The sequence below is a fragment of the Notolepis coatsorum genome, assembly GCF_963971535.1.
Source record: "Notolepis coatsorum genome assembly, chromosome: 4".
NCBI lineage: Eukaryota > Metazoa > Chordata > Actinopteri > Aulopiformes > Paralepididae > Notolepis > Notolepis coatsorum.
The window spans coordinates 105,352,337-105,373,692 of record NC_140168.1 but is presented as its reverse complement, the minus strand read 5'-3'; the positions used below and the strand labels follow the sequence as shown (position 1 = coordinate 105,373,692).

General features: G+C 42.3%; 1 protein-coding gene across 1 annotated transcript in view; it reads left to right on the top strand.

Moving 5' to 3' along the window:
- The window catches only part of tpd52 (tumor protein D52), a gene marked incomplete at both ends in the record, with an annotated part of 60,740 nt that overhangs the window by 35,364 nt on the left and 4,020 nt on the right, over positions 1–21,356 (top strand). Inside the window, one exon of the mRNA XM_084312059.1 lies at positions 10,251–10,535. Within this exon, the coding sequence (XP_084168185.1) occupies positions 10,251–10,535 (285 nt within the window). The remainder of the gene's footprint in view (positions 1–10,250; positions 10,536–21,356) is intronic.

The following is a 21,356-nucleotide window of genomic DNA, read 5'->3' as shown; positions in this document are numbered from 1 at the left end:
AGAGAATGGGTTAAAATAAGAATATGACTTGGCCTGAAAAAAAGTTCAGTCAGGAGATCTTTTTTTGCTTTAATCCATGCATTCCATTCCTTCAATGATTTGATTGTGATTATTTGGACAAAGGTTCGGTGCATCATAACCTTACATTTTGACTACTAGGGTTGGGCACCGTTCACATTTGAACCGATACCGGTACCTTTTTCGGTACTTTACTCTCTCTGTAGTAACAAACATTTTATTTCAGTTGTGAAACTAAACTAAAGTCTAAACATCTCAATTTCAACATTCTTATCACACCACACAACTAAAACCCCTCCCTACCTCCCTCTCCCAAATTGTTCCTACAACCATTTTTTATGTTGCATGATCATGTATACATTATGTATTATTATTTTTTAAGTTTAAATATCAACATTATCTGGCCATCCTCAGTAAATACTATCGAACTCCTCTGACCTCATCTGGTCTTTCCAAAGTGTTGTTGTTGCTGCTGGCAGTTGGCGTGAGTGTTTAAAACGTCTACCGTTACGTCGTGGTCCGGTGAATTATTAGACACAATATTGGCGACGAGGATTAGGGATTCTTTACAGTCACCTCTCCGTTCCTCCTCGCCCTGCCTGGCGAGCCGCCAAATTCTAATTCTAACTAGTCTACAATTCTGCAACGAATATCGAATATGATTTTTTTTGTTAAAGTGACAGCCCTAATGCACACAGAAAGGGAGAATGGCTTATGGCCCCTCCCTTTCCTCACTATTGGATCTCCGCAAAAACTTCTCCAGTTTAGCTTAGTTAGCGTTAGCGGCTAACGTTAGTTAGCTTAGTTAGCATTAGCAGCTAACGTTAGTTTAGGTTTTTACCGCAACGTGTGATAAGGCATATTCTTTTATTGACCTTGAAAGATGAGGAGAGGGTGTTAGCAATCAAATATTTATTACAGAGTGAATATTCAATATTACAGAGTATTTACACAAACAGCTGAGAGTGGAGAGTTCCAACTTAGCTTTGGTGAAGGCCGAGCAGAAGTCTCCCGATCCGAATCACATTGTCATTTTTATAGTCAGCTGGTTGGTGTTCTGAGCGAATGAGGTGCCTTCCTTCCAAATTAGCATGAAGAAAGGTTCTGGACTTTAAACAATGTCTATATAAGGTAAACAGTTGAAATGACAAGGGTCTAGAATTACATCTGTCTCCTGGTAGTTTCAGACAGCTGGGGTCATGGTGACACATAGGCCTGTTTTAATACCATATCATAATAACACATTTTAATGGTACACACATTTGTAGATATCTTATGGTTCTTACAATAGATAAATGGATTGATTCATAGGTATTATACATTATTCTAGATCCTGACAATGCTCTCTGTCAGTGGTCAGCCAAACCCGTCACCTCATCAGTTCTTGGGGCTGTGTGGCTTTTTACCAACAGCTGCACTGACCCTTCCGGTAACAAATAGATTGTGACACCTCAGTCAGGCCACAGACATGCTAAAATAACTACAGGCTGAGACCTGATAATAGGAATACATTAATACATGTATCTAGGGACATAAATTGATTGATTTTATCCCACAATCCCCCCTTTCACATCATTAATGATGTGAACAACCTAAAGATATAAAACAAAATGACCAAAACTCTCAGAACACCAACCATAATGATATGAAAAAAAACCTCCAACCCTTTGTATGAGCGCGAAAACCCCTGCGACCAGTCGTTACTTTTGCAGGGGAAACTCTTACTCACCATCCCACTGGCCTTAGCGATCGTATTCCTCAGAATACACAAAGGGTGAGACTGCATAAGCAGTAGAACATAAGGCATAAAACTGAACAATAAGAGCATCAATAGTACACAATAAGAGCATCAATAGTACAGTTGTATAACACATCCATAATACAAGGAAATAAACACTGGCTCTATAAATCATCAAGGAAAAGGGAATGGAAAAACGGGGACCCTCATAGTTATGTATTGAAATAAAATACCACCCCCCTTTTTCGTGGTGAATCAAAATATAGCAATGACAATCAATATGAGGAGAACTTTCATTCACTCAAAAATTCCTTTCATTTTACCAGTAGGGCAAGCCTGGGGTGGAAAAATGTTCCGGAGTCTTTATTGACTTCCCATCTGGTTCACTTTCATACTTTTCATACTCACTTTCAATCGATGTAAACCTTTGTATGCAACAGTGATATCTGTTTCCAAATTTAAATGAAAAGGCATAAATAGACTACATCTGCTTACCTATGTACTGATAATATAACGTATATAACTCATATCATAACTGGTTGCGTCAGTTTAATTCATATAACATATCAAACCTTATATCGGATTCCAGGGGCAGAGACATTTTTATAAATGAAATAAATCCTATGATCTCCTACTTGTTATAGTATAGTCTTCTGCTGTTGATAACATATATACTGTATGTAACTCCTGTAATGTAGTTGAGGGTCCAAGGGTCACTGGTGATGAAGGGTCCAAGGGTCACTGGTGATGAATTGTCTATAGCAAAAGTGGTCAACATTGTTCTTTTCACAGTCTAGCATGTGTTGTGGCCGCTCTTACTCATACCATACTCCTTTCCCAAGTCTGCAATCTGCGGGAGACAACATCTTTTCCCCCTTCATGTATTCGCCGCTGCTTCGTGCTGAATGTATAGCAAGGAGGTCACTCCATGTGACACCGGGCTGTGTCCAGGCTGGAGACGTCCACGAGTGAAGAGTAGTCCGCGGTTTGTGTGATCCACGGTGGTGAAGCCTCCCTCGGATGGGGAGTGGCAGGGGCACAGGCCTCATATCCAGCCTCGGTGATGATCTGATGAGCCTCAGGTGTGTAGGTTGACCAGGTAGATGGCGTGGAGAAGGAGGGACAGGAAGCTGCCCATATAAGGGCGTGGAGACTGCTGCCAGACAGGGGAGAGAGAGAGAGAGCCTGGCTGTGGCTGTAACATGTATCGGATTCTTCTCCCTCCGGTGAGCCAAATGTTCTAGATGTGTGATGACACTAGCAATGGAGCAACCAAACGTTTCTTGGTCCTTTTCCTCTGGGCAGTACTAAACCAATCTATAAGTCTAGTAAATATAGTGAAGTAGGAACTATTTTCCATAAAGTCTCCTATTGTGGCATTCTCTGTCTATATATTCTTAATTTTCTAAATTAATCTAATTTAGTATCTGTCCCTGGAATCCCCCCCCCCCCTTTAAATTTACCTTAAATTTACTCCCACTGAACACAGTAACCCGAGAATTTAATCTAAACTGCGCGGTAACGGAACAACCATGTCAAATTATTATTGTTAATATTATTCCAATCGTTCTCCTACTTGAACCTATCAATAAACAAATGTAAAAAGGTGCTACAAAGGTTTCTATATTCCTACAATACTCTCCTCACACTCTTTACTTTCAAGCTTCCTCAATTTTTCAAAAGCAGAAGGAACAAAACAAATAAGATACACATTGAAACACTTATTAATGACTCACTTAAAGAAACAAACAGACAGACAAAACGGAGCACAATAAGGTAATTCAGGGTTTACCCCCCTTTCGTGATGACCTTATTATTTAAACCTAAATGAAAGATACTTAAGCTATTTATTCATTCCAAATTATCCCTGTGGTTTTATCTTATTTTAAATGTATTGTCTTTCCAAGCATCGCAATACCGGTCTTAATTAAAATAACTTAATTTTGGCCAAAATTAGGTAATATCAATTATTTTATCTGTCTTCTAATTTGTATCGGAACCAAGTCTTAAGATATGGAATTATAGGACAGGATGATAGGATGCACTTTTTGATTGATTACCTGATCCATGAAAACCCTAAATTCAACTGCAGTATACCTTTTCCCCAAAAGAGAGTGACATCGATCGTGCCATGACTACCAGAATGGTCTAATCTAAAGGAGACCAGGTCCCTGGACACTGGTGTCAACCAGTCTTAAACACAAACACCTATGCTAATGTTGACCTACAGTATTTACCCCCTAATCAGAACCCCTCTTTTACCCTGTTTTAACAATTGGACCAGTATAGTAAGTTAGGATGGGCCAGTATGGGTAGGAGAGATTTTGATGAACCAGTACAGGTAGGTTAGTTTGGATCTTTTCCGGCCAGAATAGAGGCTAAACACGCCCCTTTAACTTGAATTTGGTTGCCGGCGGCCATCTTTTCACCAGAAAATCCTAGCTCCACTGTAGTCATGAATTTTTGGACTCGTCCAGACAAAACGTCTTGATAATTGTTCCCTTGAAAGGACATTCGTTTTTTGGTAGAAAGAAAATGTTGAATCAAAGCGGTACCGTCTGACAACATAACGCCCATCCCTGACATGGTTTGAACATGCAGGGCAAGAGAGAGAGAGGCAGGACAACAACTGACTACTTCCATTGTAGTCCATCATATTAATACATCTCTTATCAATAGTCCCCCAGAGCTGTCATTCCGTGTCAACCAGGTTGAACACTTCATAATGAGATTTAACTATGCAAAGAATGACAGCATCTAATCAGTACAACAGCCGTCAATATATAAATTATGATGTAAATCACTTATCCGCAATGCACTACTTACTCACAGTTGATCTAAAAATATACTCAATTACTTTCTGTCACTCAATTGTCACCCACTCATCCATTTATCAATCAGACACCCCATTCATCCAGTCAGCAGTCAATACTCAATCACTCAATCCACCCATCAAAGTTGTGCTTCTATTGGTTGTAACTTAATAGGCCAGGTTACATGATTAATGAATTATATTTTATATGTTAATATCGATTATTGTTCACATTTACATTACATTAAAGCCAAGAGATCCTATTATTTACGTCCATCGTCACATTAGTTGGTAGAAATACAAGTTCCAGAATGCCTTGCGTCTATTTGTCTGCTCAGAGCTAGAGAGACACACAGGCGCTCCGCACGCAGACCACACCCCTCCGAGGATAGTGTATTGGAACTTGACGTTTGGACAATCTATTATTTTGGGAAGTAGTTATTCTACACGTCTATCTTTTGTCCTTTAAACTTCTATTAATTTCCCAGGCCATCTTTTAAACAAACGCTCACCTTAACACTAACTTTAGGCACTTTAACACTACATTTTATTTATCTATTATTGAAGAGATTTGTACTATATTCATACCTCATTTGCACCTTACCTTTTGTATTGTCTGCATTGTACCTCACTGTATTTAGATTTTACGTCATACTTCAGATTGCATGTTGTATTGTATAATATACCGTATCTTCTCTAATATTGGACAGGTCTTGTATTTACCTCAGCTGCAAAGAGCACCAGGCCTTTAGAGGCCTATATAAGAGGCAGGCCTTAATTTCATTTATTTAGACTAACATTATTTAAATATTGATTAATGTAATTCACACACTGAAGTTGGAGAGTAGGGAAACCCGTTAATGTGGTCAGAGTGTAGTGGGAACGGTAGAGAGAGACAGTGCCAGCTTAACCTGCATTTTCCAAGAGTTTATCTCATTCTGTATCACGGCATGATCATTCATGCGACCTTGTATTGGAAGCCGGCCTATATTTATTTTGTCTGTATTTATCAAAGAGGCCCGTCCTCTCCACTATTAGAGGATTTACGGCATTCCTTTTCTATTCACTGTTTTCTATACTGTAAAAAGCACTCTCTCCGGGGCAAGCATTTTACCGTAAAGTACATTTTATTGTGATAAGTGATAAACAAACAGCCTTAAAAGTCTATTAAATTAACTAAGGGTTATTGAGTTTATTCAGCACAGCATGACTAATGTCCTATTTTGTGTGATTTTATTACTGCACCTTAAGTTTGAGTCAGAATTTTGTATGCATATATAATGACAATAAAGTATAATCTAATCTAATCTGGGGGACCCTGATGTAAACAAGACGAAAGTCTTTCTCTGGTCTGCATCCCCTTAACAATTGTATGTATTGAGCTGTACTGTACTGTACCCATTCTGCAATCTGTTAATAAAGTTTTCAATCAATCAATCAATCTAATGGTGGGACCATAAATGTATTCAAATTGACATTTTGATTGCAGTGTTGAAATAACTTTAAACAATTTTATTCCTAAAATGGTTTGGCTTGATTTATGGTGACATAAGATGCTTATGATATAATAATTTACCATTCATATTACATTGGACACAAATATATATTCTAAAGCTGGATTCTAATACAGAAAAGGTATTCATATTATTTCAGTTCTTTATTTTGTCCAGTATGACCTGAAAAGAGCTATTATTTTGTTATATAAATAATAATAAGGTTTCATCCATTTGGTTAGGAGAGCTGATGTCCTCCTGTTTAGAACCCACAACTTGCTCCTCCCACGTGACTGACCCATTCACTTCACCCCCTTGCACACTGGTTACCTTCCGGGCATTCTAAAATCCACACATGCACTAGTATTTTCGGTCGGTGCGCATCTGTCACAGATTTCTAGGAAGTCCTTGATAATGAAAGATTTAGCCACACGTCGCTTATCGTAGCGCCGCGGAAAAGGAGGTTATTTAACATTTAAAGGGCCAAATACATTTTTAATTGTAGTTGCGAGAGGCAGTGTTAGTGTGTGTTATTCTGGTTAGCCGGACCCCGGTCCCCTCTCTTAAACTCGGATGATATTTGCGCGAATGGACCACTCTGATTATGTTTACACGTATCATATATATTGGCGCAGTTAGCCTGCTTGGTTGGCACGGGGGGGCAGACGCTGCGGCAGAACACCCCATCCTCCAGATGCGATTAAATATAGTTCAAAAAATAAAAAGCTAAATGTGACTTCTGTTTTAGCTAGAGGCACTGTGGCCGACGACAGCTGCGTCTGACATCCACAAATACAACCAAAACACAATAATGGATCTAGCCCCCACCACCACCTCCTGTTGCGAGGGGGGGCGATTGGAAAACGACGGAAATAAATGTTTTGAGTGATGGGACCAGCGAAAAAGGAGAACCGTTAATGCCATTACTCATTAGCACAACCATTCACAAACACATGTTATTTACAGACTGTAAAGGATCCAATTTAGTTTCCTAATTATAATTTTATAAAGGAAATTGGATTTCCAATGTTTTAGTTATACGGTGTAATTTTCTATGGGACTTTTACTTTGTTAAACCGGAAGCTTGCTGTGTGCTCAATTTAGCAAGGCTAAACTCTGGTTTGGCTGGCTTGTGTCAGAGTGGAAGTACGTTTGAAGAATAAAGTGTGACAGCGTGAAAAGTTACGACGGGCACCGGAAGTTATGTTGTTGTTGGATATACGCAAGCGAACAGTTGTGTGGACTCTTAACAAGCGAGTGTTTTGGACATGTATGTACGTTTTGGTACAACCCGGGTGTGATCATTGACTCACACATAACAGAAGTCCATATTAACATTGTTTACACCGATTGTGAAAGGGTGATTTTGAAGAATACAGGGGAGGTGTGAGGTGTCTGAGGTGAGTGACATCTGATACTCCCTGTTATGAGATCGATTACTTGTGGCGCAAATAACTGCTTTTCCTGCTTACAGTGTATACACACTGACTTACTGCACTGAGCCATGCTCAAAATAACTAATAAAACAAGGTTTGATTAGTGACTATTCAATTAACTAAGGAGCTTTTTTACATTCATTCACGACTAAATTGTTCCCATGATCTTCTATTCAAACATAGGCAGACAAAAAACAATTTCCACATTTATTCACACTCACCATGCATTCCAGACTCATGAATCTCACTGTCATGCTATAGATGTGTGTTCCTATATGTAATCTGTTTGCACTATAGGCTAAGAGCAATAATGCCCCGTGTGTGTGTGTGACGTGTGTGTGTGTGTGTGTGTGTGTGTGTGCTTGCTTGTTAGAAAAGACAACAACTTATGCCAACTTATGCCAATTCGCCAGTCAAGCCTATGCTATTCCCCCCTTTCCCCTGTGTAAATCTTGAAACCTCTGAATGCTTTTGACTTCAATTCTATTAATATTTGATAGAATCAAATACATCAAGAATGTCTATTTCATCCAGTCTTTCTTGTTGAGATTTGTCTCTTAACCCACCCTTCCCTAATCACTGCAATGTAACCTGATCTTGAGAACTCCATGAGTTTTCAAGGCATAGACACTGTTAGGTTTAAAAACCACTGCTTCTGAGCCATTGCTCACACCATCAGAACATATAATAATACCTACCCAATTACTCTCTGTTTACACAAGTCATGCAGTTAAGATTATCAAGATTATCAACTAACCTTTTTAATCGACTAAGTTTACTTTGCAGACTAGGATTGTTGGCTGACGCAATTTAGAGACTAATACAGGACTAAGCGAGGCAGATCAATCGCTCGCTCGTAATCTGCTCGTAATTCCAACGCATTCCAGAACAGCAATCCTATTTTTTTGTCTACCTAATAAACTCTGGCCAGGGTTCAAGTCCCTGTATTACAGCCAGGCCCTGAGGGTCTTTGGGTTACCGGTTTACACTGACTATGGTCTCCTCCTACCAGGGTTCTAGTCCCTGTATAGAGCCAGGCCTCCGTGAGGTCTTGGGTTACCGGGTTACACTATGGTCTTTTCCTATAGACCTCTGGAGAGATTTCTTAATTGTACTGCTGCAGGCCTTCGACAGGACTTAAAAATAGAAAATAAGAAAACCCGGGGTTGTAATATTGTCTATTCACTCCTTTGCTGATATGTCCATTTTGCTTAAGCCAATTATAGAAATCACCCCACGGACAGGGCCTCTGACCAACACTCGTAGATTATAATGTACAATAGTTAATCTATGCAGATTTTGAGTTTAAACAGGCTCTGGCTCACCGTTTTTAAATGGATCCGTTCTACGAGTGTTTGCCAGTTGCCTTTCGTCCGTCCTTAACGTCAAGGTCAATCACGTCAGGGTCACCATCTGATAAGGCATATTCTTTTATTGACCTTGAAAGATGAGGAGAGGGTGTTAGCAATCAAATATTTATTACAGAGTGAATATTCAATATTACAGAGTATTTACACAAACAGCTGAGAGTGGAGAGTTCCAACTTAGCTTTGGTGAAGGCCGAGCAGAAGTCTCCCGATCCGAATCACATTGTCATTTTTATAGTCAGCTGGTTGGTGTTCTGAGCGAATGAGGTGCCTTCCTTCCAAATTAGCATGAAGAAAGGTTCTGGACTTTAAACAATGTCTATATAAGGTAAACAGTTGAAATGACAAGGGTCTAGAATTACATCTGTCTCCTGGTAGTTTCAGACAGCTGGGGTCATGGTGACACATAGGCCTGTTTTAATACCATATCATAATAACACATTTTAATGGTACACACATTTGTAGATATCTTATGGTTCTTACAATAGATAAATGGATTGATTCATAGGTATTATACATTATTCTAGATCCTGACAATGCTCTCTGTCAGTGGTCAGCCAAACCCGTCACCTCATCAGTTCTTGGGGCTGTGTGGCTTTTTACCAACAGCTGCACTGACCCTTCCGGTAACAAATAGATTGTGACACCTCAGTCAGGCCACAGACATGCTAAAATAACTACAGGCTGAGACCTGATAATAGGAATACATTAATACATGTATCTAGGGACATAAATTGATTGATTTTATCCCACAGCATACAGGAAAGGGTGAGGATGCAAAGCATGTTAGACGCATTGGACCCGTTGCTCGCAGAGTTTTCACTGCACATAGAAACAGCGTGACTCGCGAGAGGAGTTGTCACAGGGCTGTCGAACACAGGGCTGTCGAAGAGCTAGATGTCATAGCTTCTAAAATTGAAGGTCCGCGCTGGTCTGTCTATTATGAAATGACAATTGCGCGTCATTGGAATTCTGATTATTTCCCAACTGGGCGGGTCTTAGGTACCAGAATGTCGCACCGATTGATCTAACGTGAATCGGCACTCTGTAGTACCGATGTAATTTGGTCGGTACCCAACCCTCATTTTATTTTGACCACATGTTGATTTTATTCTATGCAATTTGATTGCTTTGGACGCTTGTCACAAAGGTATACAAACGTGACAGGACTGGTTTTAGTCAGTAGTAAATAAATGTATGCAATTAATTAAGGTTGAGACGATATGCCATTTGGAAGAATCGATAAATCGGGACAAAATTATCAATAAATATCGATTTTAAAAATTATTATTATAAAAAATATATCTCAGCCTTACAATTACCTAGCTGTGAATGTGAGCCTTTTACATATCGTGTGTGTGTGTGTGTGTGTGTCTCTCTCTCAAGGTGGAGGATGAGATCCAGACGCTCTCCCAGGTTCTGGCTGCGAAGGAGCGGCAGCTGGCCGACATCAAGAGGAAGCTGGGCATCACTCCCCTGGAGGAGCTCAAGCAGAACTTCACCAAGGGCTGGCAGGAGGTCACCACGTCCAGCGCGTACGTACTGGGGGGTCAGGAGGTCAGGGGGTCAGGAGGTCAGGAGGTCACCACATCCAGCGCGTACGTACTGCGTGTTTACAGGAGGTCAGGGGGTCAGGAGGTCAGCAGGTCAGGAGGTCACCACGTCCAGCGCGTACGTACTGCGTGTTTACAGGAGGTCAGGGGGTCAGGAGGTCAGCAGGTCAGGAGGTCACCACGTCCAGCGCGTACGTACTGCGTGTTTACAGGAGGTCAGGGGTCAGGAGGTCAGGAGGTCACCACGTCCAGCGCGTACGTACTGCGTGTTTACAGGAGGTCAGGGGTCAGGAGGTCAGGAGGTCACCACGTCCAGCGCGTACGTACTGCGTGTTTACAGGAGGTCAGGAGGTCAGCAGGTCAGGGGGTCAGGAGGTCAGGAGGTCACCACGTCCAGCGCGTACGTACTGCGTGTTTACAGGAGGTCAGGGGGTCAGGAGGTCAGGAGGTCAGCAGGTCAGGAGGTCAGGAGGTCAGGAGGTCAGAGGTCACCACGTCCACAGCGTACGTACTCAGGCCATGGTTACACTAATATACAGGAACGTTTTGTTGCTGAATGATTACGTTTGCACGTCCAAGTTAAAAAGAAACACAGTTAGGGCGGTTAGGTGGTCGAGCGGAGATTGCGTTCGTCACCAGCCCCGGAGCTGTGAGTTTGGTTCGCCTGTTCGAATCCAGCTCACAGCTCCGGGGTTGTCACCAGCTTGGCTGGCCGTCTGCACTGATACAATTGGCTGTATCAGAGGGTGGGAGAAGCTGGCGGGGTGGGTCCGGGTCGTTGTAAACAGCGACTCCTACAGTTCGGTCGGGGCGCCTGCTAAGCGCGGATTGGACGTGAGGGGGATAGTGTGGTCCTCCCACACGCTACGCCCTCTCAATGAGAATCCGCGCTGCCAGGTGAAAAGAAGCGGTGATTGGCTGGACGTGTGTCGGAGGAAGCTCGTGGTAGCCTCCACTCTCCCAAATGATCTGACTGTGGGGAGTAAAAAGCGCAGCGACCAGGAAGGGACTGGGAATTGGCATACGACTAACATTGGGATGGGAGAAAATCGGAGGAAAAAATGGAGGGGGAAAAAGACCAAAAAAAAAAAAAAAAAAAAACACAGTTTTGGCAGGAAAACACGCTCCCCTAGCGGGAACGCTGAAAAGGTGTTTTCGTTTTTTGGAAACTCGCCGACAATGGTGCCATGTAATCTGCGCGAGCCGGATACGGAGCCGCTCTACCCAACGCCCAGGCGCAGTAGAGACCCGCACGGTTATTTCCAGTGTTTACAGCAGAGCTGTCCCAAGGAGCTGCAGCTACCATGTGTTGTCAAGTTATTGTTATAAGGAGCCCAGTCTGCATTCCCTTAACAATTGTTTGTATTGAGCCGTATTGTATTGTACCCATTCTGTAATCTGTTAAATAAAGTTTACATTTACATTTACATTTAGTCATTTAGCTGACGCTTTTATCCAAAGCGACTTACAAGTTCTGTACGACAAGTCATCAGGAAGGGCACAACTCTATCAGCTGAGTAACAATGTTCATCAAAGTGTTGCATGTTACAGTGTAGGTTAGTTTATTAGGACAAGTGCATGACAGTAAGGTTAGTTAGGGTTAGATTTCTTTATAATTTTTTTTATAATTATTTCAGATAATGGTTGAAGAAGTGCGTCTTTAGTCGACGGCGAAAGATTGGACGGGATTCGGCTGTCCTAACTGGGGTGGGTAGTTCATTCCACCAATGTGGGGCAATGACTGAGAATAGGCGGCTTCTCCTTGATGACCCTCCCGGAGTTCGGATAGGAGTAGGTCTGAGGCGGCCAGAAGATGCAGAGCGTAGGGGTCTTGAGGGTGTGTAGTTGGAGACCATTGACCGGAGGTAGGTGGGAGCCGTTCCCTTCGCCGCACGATATGCCAGGTCGAGGGCCTTGAAGCGGATACGTGCAGCAATGGGGGGCCAGTGCAGGTCCCTGAGAAGTGGGGTGACATGGGCCGACTTCGGTAGGTTTGAGATCAGGCGGGCCGCTGCGTTCTGAATGAGTTGAAGAGGCTTGGTGGCAGTGGCCGGGAGGCCAGCTAGCAGTGCGTTGCAGTAGTCAAGGCGGGAGATGACTGTTGATTGGACGAGGAGTTGGGTGGCTTCTTTTGTCAGGAAGGGGCGGATCCTTCTGACGTTGCTCAGGAGGAATCTGCAGGTTCTGGTTGTCGCTGCGATGTGAGCAGAGAAGTTCAACTGGTCGTCGAGGACAACACCAAGGTTCTTGGCGGTCGGGGACACTGTCACAGCTGCATTCTCGACTGTGATGGAGAGGTCGGTCAGGGGGGAGGATTTGGCCGGCAGGTGGAGCAATTCTGTTTTGCTTAGGTTCAGTTTGAGGTGGTTGGTCGTCATCCAGGCGGAGATGTCGGACAGACAGGCCGAGATCTGCTCAGAGACGTGGATATCTGAGGGAGGGAAGGAGAGGAAGAGTTGAGTATCATCGGCATAACAATGATATGAGAAGCCATGAGACGTGATAATGTTACCCAGTGATTTAGTGTAGAGGGAGAAGAGAAGGGGTCCTAGGACTAAGCCCTGGGGGACACCCGTCCGCAGGGGGCGAGTGGCCGACAGAGTCCCTCTCCATGACACTTGGTAGGAGCGGTCGTTGAGGTATGATGTCAGCCATGTCAGCGCAGATCCAGCCACTCCCATTCCTGCGAGGGCCGCGAGGAGGATCTGATGGTTGACTGTGTCGAAGGCTGCAGATAGATCTAGGAGAATCAGGACAGAGGAGAGGCCTTTCGCTTTTGCTAAGTGAAGTGCCTCTGTGACCGCAATGAGGGCCGTTTCTGTGGAGTGGCCAGTCCGGAAGCCAGACTGATTAGGGTCTAGGAGGTCATTCTGTAAGAGATAAGCAGTAAGTTGGTTGGATGCGACCCTCTCTGCGTGCCCTCCTGTCTCCCTGTCTCCGGAGGTCTCGTAGTGGTGACCGGAGTGCTGGACGTCCCGCGATGATGTCGGGGAGGTTGCGACCCTCTCTGCGCCGCCCCCTATCTCCCTGTCTCCGGCTGTCTCTGAGCAATGACCGGAGTGTTGAATGTCCCGTGATTAAGACGGGGAGGACGCGACCCTCTTTGCGCCGCCCCTGTGCCTCAAATAGATTCGCTATCAGCTCTATCTTCAATCTTTCAAAATGTTCAGTTGCTATCGCTATCAGCTCTATCTTTAATCTTTCAAAATGTTCAGTTGCTATTGCATGCACTCATCTGTGTTTCACTACACACTTGAGTGCATGCTTACCAACTGTTAGTCTGCAACACTACTATCACCGACATCTAAGAAGGGAGATCCCCCCTTGAATGGCCCTTCTAAGGTTTCTCTCCTCCACACTGCCTGTGGAGCATTTTTCCCTATTGTTAGGTTTTAGTGAGTTTTTCCTTACCTTCGCGTGGGGTATGTCTGGGAGTGCTTGCATTCTTTCATTTATTTGCATTTATTTTAAATTTGTTGGACCTTATGGTGTCCTTGTTCTGTTCTTGACTTATTGTTATGTTTTCTTCTTGACTTGTTTAAAGAAGACATGTACGGCCCATGGGGACATTAACGTGTGTTGTCGGGCCTTATGAATACATTTGATTTGATTTGGATACAGCACGTTCAAGTGTTTTAGAAAGGAAGGAGAGAAGAGAGACAGGACGATAGTTGCCTATGACGGTGGGGTTCAGGTTTTTTTTTTATGAGGGGCGTGACTCTGGCTTGTTTTAGGGAGGTGGGGACCACCCCCGAGTTGAGTGAGGAGTTGATAGTTGCAGTTAGGAATGGGAGGATGTCCGGTGCTATGGTCTGGAGGAGTGGGAGGGTAGCTGGTCCAGCTGGCATGTAGTCGGACGGTTCGCCGTTACCAGTGTCAGGGTCTCGGTGTCTGTAATGGGAGAGAAAGATGACAGAGTGAAGGATGAGGTTCTCGATAGAGATGTTCGGATACCATTTTTCCCTTTCCGATCCGATTCCGATACCTAAGCTTTGGGTATCGGCCGATACCGATATTTATCCGATACCAGTGCATAAAAAAAAAAATATATATATATAAATTATACTTTTTTTTTTTTTTTTTTTTTAGATACTGTTATACTGTTTTTTAGTAATAACTAGAATGTATGGTATTTATTCAACAACAGGTGATTGTATAGATTTGTATTAGTATCATTAATCAATGAGTATGGGCTGCAGCACTGCAGATATACCCTACTCCAATGATCCACACGGACATTAAACTGTGTTGCACTCGCTACTCAGTGGCTCTGCAGATATACCCTATTCAGTCTGTAAGCTAGTGGCAGATAGAACGTTCATGTTGTGATTTTTGATGCAAAATAAATATTCAACATTCTCTTTTGAAACTCCGCCTCAGACTCTTATCCTTTGGCACTTGCTGTACTTTGCTTGCAGGTCTGCAGCCATTATTGCTGGATTATGAGTAGCACCAACTTTAGACACGGTAACGTTATCAAGCTAAGCTAACTGACCTAGCTCGTCTTCCCGCATTGACATTTGATAACGTTAGTAATAGTCAGCTAACGCTAGTCCGTAGCTACTTAACTTAAATACAATTCACCGTGGGTGCATTATTGTTGATAGACGGTCACGGACAGTGTTAGGTCCTGGAGAAAGGACAGGCGATCATCTGATTTGATGTAACGTTAAAGCGGATGTTGTTCCAACTAGCTATCTTTCCAGCTAATGCTATCATAACACCAGCCAAACACATCCCGATTCCCGTCCGAGCTCCCCGTCACACCGCACTGTCGGGGACAATGGAATTTAAGAAAGTGTATCTGCTGTTAAAATGACACAGCATCACACTTTAAAACATGTTCATTTTATAATCCTCACTCTCCGCAGGACTCTGCAGGAGATAAATTACATCATGGGATCGGAGGCTAGAATTTACGTGTACTCGCCGATACCGATACCAGCATTTTAGGCAGTATCGGCGGCATTTCCGATACTGGTATCGGTATCGGAACAACTCTAGTTCTCGATTCAGCATTTGGAATGGGTGGGGGTTGGGAGAAGGAGCTGCGGATGTTCTTCACTTTTTCCTCAAAGAAGATTGCAAAGTCTTCGGCAGAAAAAGATGAGGTAGGAGGGGGTGGGGGGGGGGGGGGGGGGGGTGAGGAGGGAGGACATGGTAGCATGCAGTTTGCGAATATTCTTGGCAGAGGCCTCGATCCTATGGTGAAAGAAAGAAGCTTTGGCATTAGTAATGGTTTTGGAGAATGTTTGTTTACATCCATTCATTCTGCTAGCATTAACGTTACCAAGCTGCTAGCCACAATGCTATACTGTTATAATGGCATATCCCAATCACGTTAGCACATAAGCTAACAAAATCGGCGATATTTTTGTGAGACTAAACTCCGCTCTTGGTGGTCAATTGTGTTGATGTTACTTTTGTTTCATCAACAAATCATCAACAAATGAGTAGGGATGGGAATTGATAGGATTTTATCGATACGATTCCATTATCGATTCTGCTTATCGATTCGATTCTTTATCGATACCCTTATCGATACCTGATCAATTTATAATTTACATAAATAAATTGGAAATGCAACAGAACTACATTTACATTTACATTTAGTCATTTAGCTGACGCTTTTATCCAAATCGACTTACAAGTTCTGTACGACAAGCCATCAGGAAGGGCACAACTCTATCAGCTGAGCAACAATGTTCATCAAAGTGTTGAGTGCTACAGTGTAGGTTAGTTTATTTTTTTACAAGTGCATGACAGTACGGTTAGTTAGGGTTAGATATATATTTTTTTATTCAGATAATGGTTGAAGAAGTGCGTCTTTAGTCGACGGCGAAAAATTGGACGTGATTCGGCTGTCCTAACTGGGGTGGGTAGTTCATTCCACCATTGTGGGGCAAGGACTGAGAATAGGCGACTTCTCTTTGATGACCCTCCCGGAGCTTGGATAGGAGTAGGTCTGAGGCGGCCAGAAGATGCAGAGCGTAGGGGTCTAAGCTGGTTAGAATAACAACATGCAACTTGACATTTCTGATTGTCACAGGGTTCGTACGGGTGCTGGAAATCCTTGAAAATGCTTGTATTTCAATGTGCTGTTTTCAAGGTTTTAAATGTGCTTGAATTGTGTATAAAGTGCTGGAAAGTGATTGAAATTGTAATTGCACTTTATACTTTCATAATAAATCGCTATCTGACTGAATAGTTTGGTTTTTAGACAAAGAAATAAAATAACTCGGAGCGACTCGAGCGAGCCTATTTTGCGTTCGCCTTTCACGCAAAATGTGGCTGGGCTCGACCCGTAGTGTTTTTATATAAATAGCCTGGGAGTCGGGACCTATATCCCAGACACAGACTTGCTCTCTTTCATCTGTGTACACCCACTACTATCAACATTACACATGGATACAACAAGGACAAGACCACTTTCACTTAAAAAGGTAATGTTGGTATGAAAAGAAAAGAAACAGACGAGTGCTAACACTGCGATTGACCCTGCTATAAGTTGTTATGAATCCCTTTAGCGCTTGAAGTGCACTAAAACATCGTAATGATTTTTTATTTTTCATATAATGTTGGGTACATGCTCGGTAGAGTTAGAACGCTCCCAGTCTTAGGGGCTGTGAAATTTTGTTACCACACTTTATGCACCTAGAAGTGCGGTGGCAGGTTCGCTAAGCTAATGTTGTTAGCCGAATGCTCTGATGGGGGCCGCCATTTTAAGTTAAAATGACGTCAGCGATCTACGGTACGACTGGAGGGACAAAAGGGAATGTGTGACGTGTGTGAAATTTGTACAGTAGGTCCCAGACTCCCAGTGAGAATTGCAATCAGTGTGTACTGTGTACTGTGTATTTACACTATCCTAATGTTGCTTTGTTGGTTAAAAAACAAATAAGCAATTTAAATCAGAATATGTTCCATTCCATGTCTGACTATTTCTGAATCTATTGACCATTTTAAGGAATGTTTGGTTACTATTGGGCTTCTAGCCTTCTACTGAACGTATTGTGAATCAGCTGATAGGGTTTTGGCTAGACTATACGTTATTTTTATAACGGAACATTTACGGAGACTGGTGTGGAACTGGTGTGGAGCAGTTGTAGTCTGGAACGCAGTAACGTACTGTATATCTGTATGTCATGTATGTCATAAATGTCACTATGAACCAAAATGGGGGACCCTGATGTAAACAAGATGAAAGTCTTTCTCTGGTCTGCATCCCCTTAACAATTGTGTGTATTGAGCTGTACTGTATTGTAACATTATTATCCATGTAATTACTGTAAAGTTCACGTTAGCTGTTAGATTGCATATTCCATAAATTAACATGCTAAAATTGGCCTGGCTCGTCACGTTTGATTGATTGATTGAAAACTTTATTAACAGATTGCAGAATGGGTACAATACAGTACGGCTCAATACACACAATTGTTAAGGGGATGCAGACCAGAGAAATACTTTCGTCTTGTTTACATCAGGGTCCCCCATTTTCAATTCATAGTGACATTTATAGCATACACGACATACAGATATACAGTATGTTACTGCATAACACATCGGCTCAGCCAGGTTATACCGGTATATAATGCCAAGTCTACATAATTTTGGTTGTTTATAGCACAATAACATCTGATTTAATGTGATGGAAGAAGTGAAATAATCATTTTGAGTAAATATTTAATTTACCACAGCCGCATAAGATGCTGGAAAATCTTGAAAATTCACCTTGAAAATGCTTGAAAAGTGCTTGCATTTTGCCTTGGAAAAGGTGTACAAACCCTGTTGTCATTTATTGTTGAGCCCCCATGTCAGAAAAATACAAAAACTGTAAAAAATAAAACATTAACTATAGCCTACACTTAAATAAAATAATGTATTTGAGATTCTCTTAACCCTTAGAAGTCAACGGGGCCTATTGCTCCCGTGGGCGGAGAACAAAAGAATTAGAATCTCTCACAAATGCTCAGGAAGTCCCGTTTTTCAAAAATCTGTAAAAATAGCACAAAGACAATTTCGAGTGCATAATAGTGTAATCTATATGTATCCTTACTTGCTAAACATAATACGACTTGTAAATATGTTTAATTCTTGCTCAATTGTATAGTTCTAAATATCCCTGTATTCCCCCGAAACTACAACGCGTCACGTACATGCACGCGCGCACACACACACAGCGCATAGGTGTTAATCACTGAGTGATCTAATATGCATATTCTTCAGCGCGAGAGGGGGGGGGGGGTTGTGTTTCTCACTGTCTGTCGTTGATAATAATAGTCCTGCAGTTCGCAGTTCATTCATTCACGGTGATGACAGCTCTCTAGTCTAGAGTAGAGAGGTGGCCTGTTACTGTTCCATGATTTTCATTCGGCGCTTCAGCTCACCTCGCAGAGCAGCGGTCCCGCGCTACTGCGGTCCGTTCTTGACGAGTTCGAATCCCATTCAATCTTTTTTTTTAACGTGATTTTTTTTTACACGTGTATTCTTTACTGTACTGATACAATAGTGCATATTCAGAGAGAGATATAGGGAGAGGCAGCGTCGAGACGAAACTTGTGTCGAGTCTGCTTCTATGTGCAACAGAAACTCCTGAACGAGTATACCGAGGCGCTTTGTGAAGGAAAGATGACGTCGTCTCTCTCTCTCTCTCTCTCTCTCTCTCTCTTCAGTAGAACTTGTCTTACCTCTATAAGGGCATCTACAAGTAAGCTTAGCGACCACTGCTGTCCCTGTCGTCTGCTGTCAACACCACCATTCCTCCCAGGTGTCAGGCTCCTCATTCACTTCCATTCATTTTGAGGGCCAAGTCTAAATATCCTACTTCTGAAGTATAAACAAACTACTTCTGTGCAGGTTTCAATAAAACAGACAATTCTGAGCCAAGGGTATGTGTTTGCTTTGGAATTTTATATATCTTTACAGATGTATTACTTTTGAAAAATAAAAGCAGACCCGGTAAATCTGTTGTAGGTTTGAGTATGCTGTGGATCATTGCTTCACAAGGAATGTTCAGGGAGTGGTTACCATGGTTACATGCTGACTTGAGGAAGGAAAGATTCTAAACATTCTGTGACAAGTTGACAGTTGGTCAAACTACACCTCAAGTAAGAAATTGTTCCTTTACTGATCATTTAAAAATGAAAACCTCAACTAAAAAAAACAGGCACCTTACTACCTTCTATTACACAAAATTATATTTCTGTATAGTTTGTTTATACTTGAAATGTGCTCTCTCTACAAGACATGTTTCACAGACACACACACACACATACACACACACACATACACAGACAGACAGACACATACACACATTTACATTTACACATTTACACATTACATTTACATCTAGTCTAGTTTGCTTATTTTTTTTTTGATATGGTACAGTACTGTAGATACAGACACAGACACACACACACACACAGAAACACACACAGGCTAGGCCTCCTGCTGGGTCCATTCACTGGAATAACAAAGGAATGACTGGGCCTTTGCTCAGGTGTGAAATGGTGCTAGTGACAATGATCACATTGAATTCTGGGAGTGTAGTTCTCTCATCAGATAGCTGAATGAACTTGGATCTAGTTCAAAGTCCTATACTGAAAAGGTGTTAGGATTTTACCAGAATGTTTGATAGGACATTGATTGAAAACTATCGTCTCAAATTTGACAATTGATGGCTTATTTTGAAGGTATGAATCTGTAATTTTATATTATGTAACAAAAAAAAAGGGGGAAATTCTCAGGAGGAGGAGCTATTTAGGTTAGACTTCTAATGTATTTATTTTTTATTCTTAAACTAATTTAATCTATTGAATAACAGGTTGTTATTCCTCTGACTTCTGTCTCACACACACACACACACACACACACACACACACACACACACACACACACACACACACACACACACACACACACACACACACACACACGCACACACACAGAGCTCCCTCCCCGGGCCCCTGTCCTATAAGGTATTGGCTTGTGTTGCTACACGGACACATTTGTATGTTGCACCACCACGGTACTTCCTGGCTTACAGTGTACAGACTAGTAAACAAACACTCCGTCTCTTATTATATGTGAACTAAAGAGTACAAGGTTTACACAACAGCCCCCACCTGCTGTTTTATTGTATTTGTACCTGTACTATCCGCTGTCAGCTGTTTATCTCTCTTTGTGAGCTTGATTAAATAGCGTTAGCTCACGTTAGCTAGCGTTAGCTCCGCGGCTAATTTTAGCTCACCCTGAACTAAATCAATGACTAGGTTCTAAAGCATTCAAGTAGTTTTCACTGCACATAGAAGTAGCCAAACAGCGGGAGCATTTCGGGAGCATATTACCAAAACCCAGGCAATTTCGAGCCCTTAAGGAATCAAATAGTCTGCCATGGCTACATGCTAACGTTATTGCGCAACAAAAACCTGGCAGCGATAAGGGAATCGAATGTCACGGGAGCCACACGGTTTCAGGCATCGGCCAATTAGGAACCGGTTTTCGATTCCCATCCCTACAAATGAGCCAGAACACACAGTGAATGTATCCGTTTTTGTTTATTGCACATTATTTCTTGCTGAAAAATAAATGCTATGTGGCTAAATGGCTCATGCGAGGTATAAAGATGGTGGCTTTTGAGATTTTGAGCAGGATGTGGAGTGACTCATTTAACCTTTCTGATTGGTTGAAAATGGCCTTCATGTTTGAACTGCATCGCCACCTACTGCTTTGGCATTGTACTACATGTATAAACATCACTTGGTGGTCAGGAGACAAAATGTGCCTGCCATTACGTAGCGTTCTGAAAAGCGAAACTGAAACTGAAAAGTGAAACGAAAACTGGCCATAGTGTAACCGCAGCCTCAGTGTTTACAGGAGGTCTGTTAGTGTTTACAGCAGGTCACCTGTTAGTACTCTATAAATAAAGAATAAAAACACA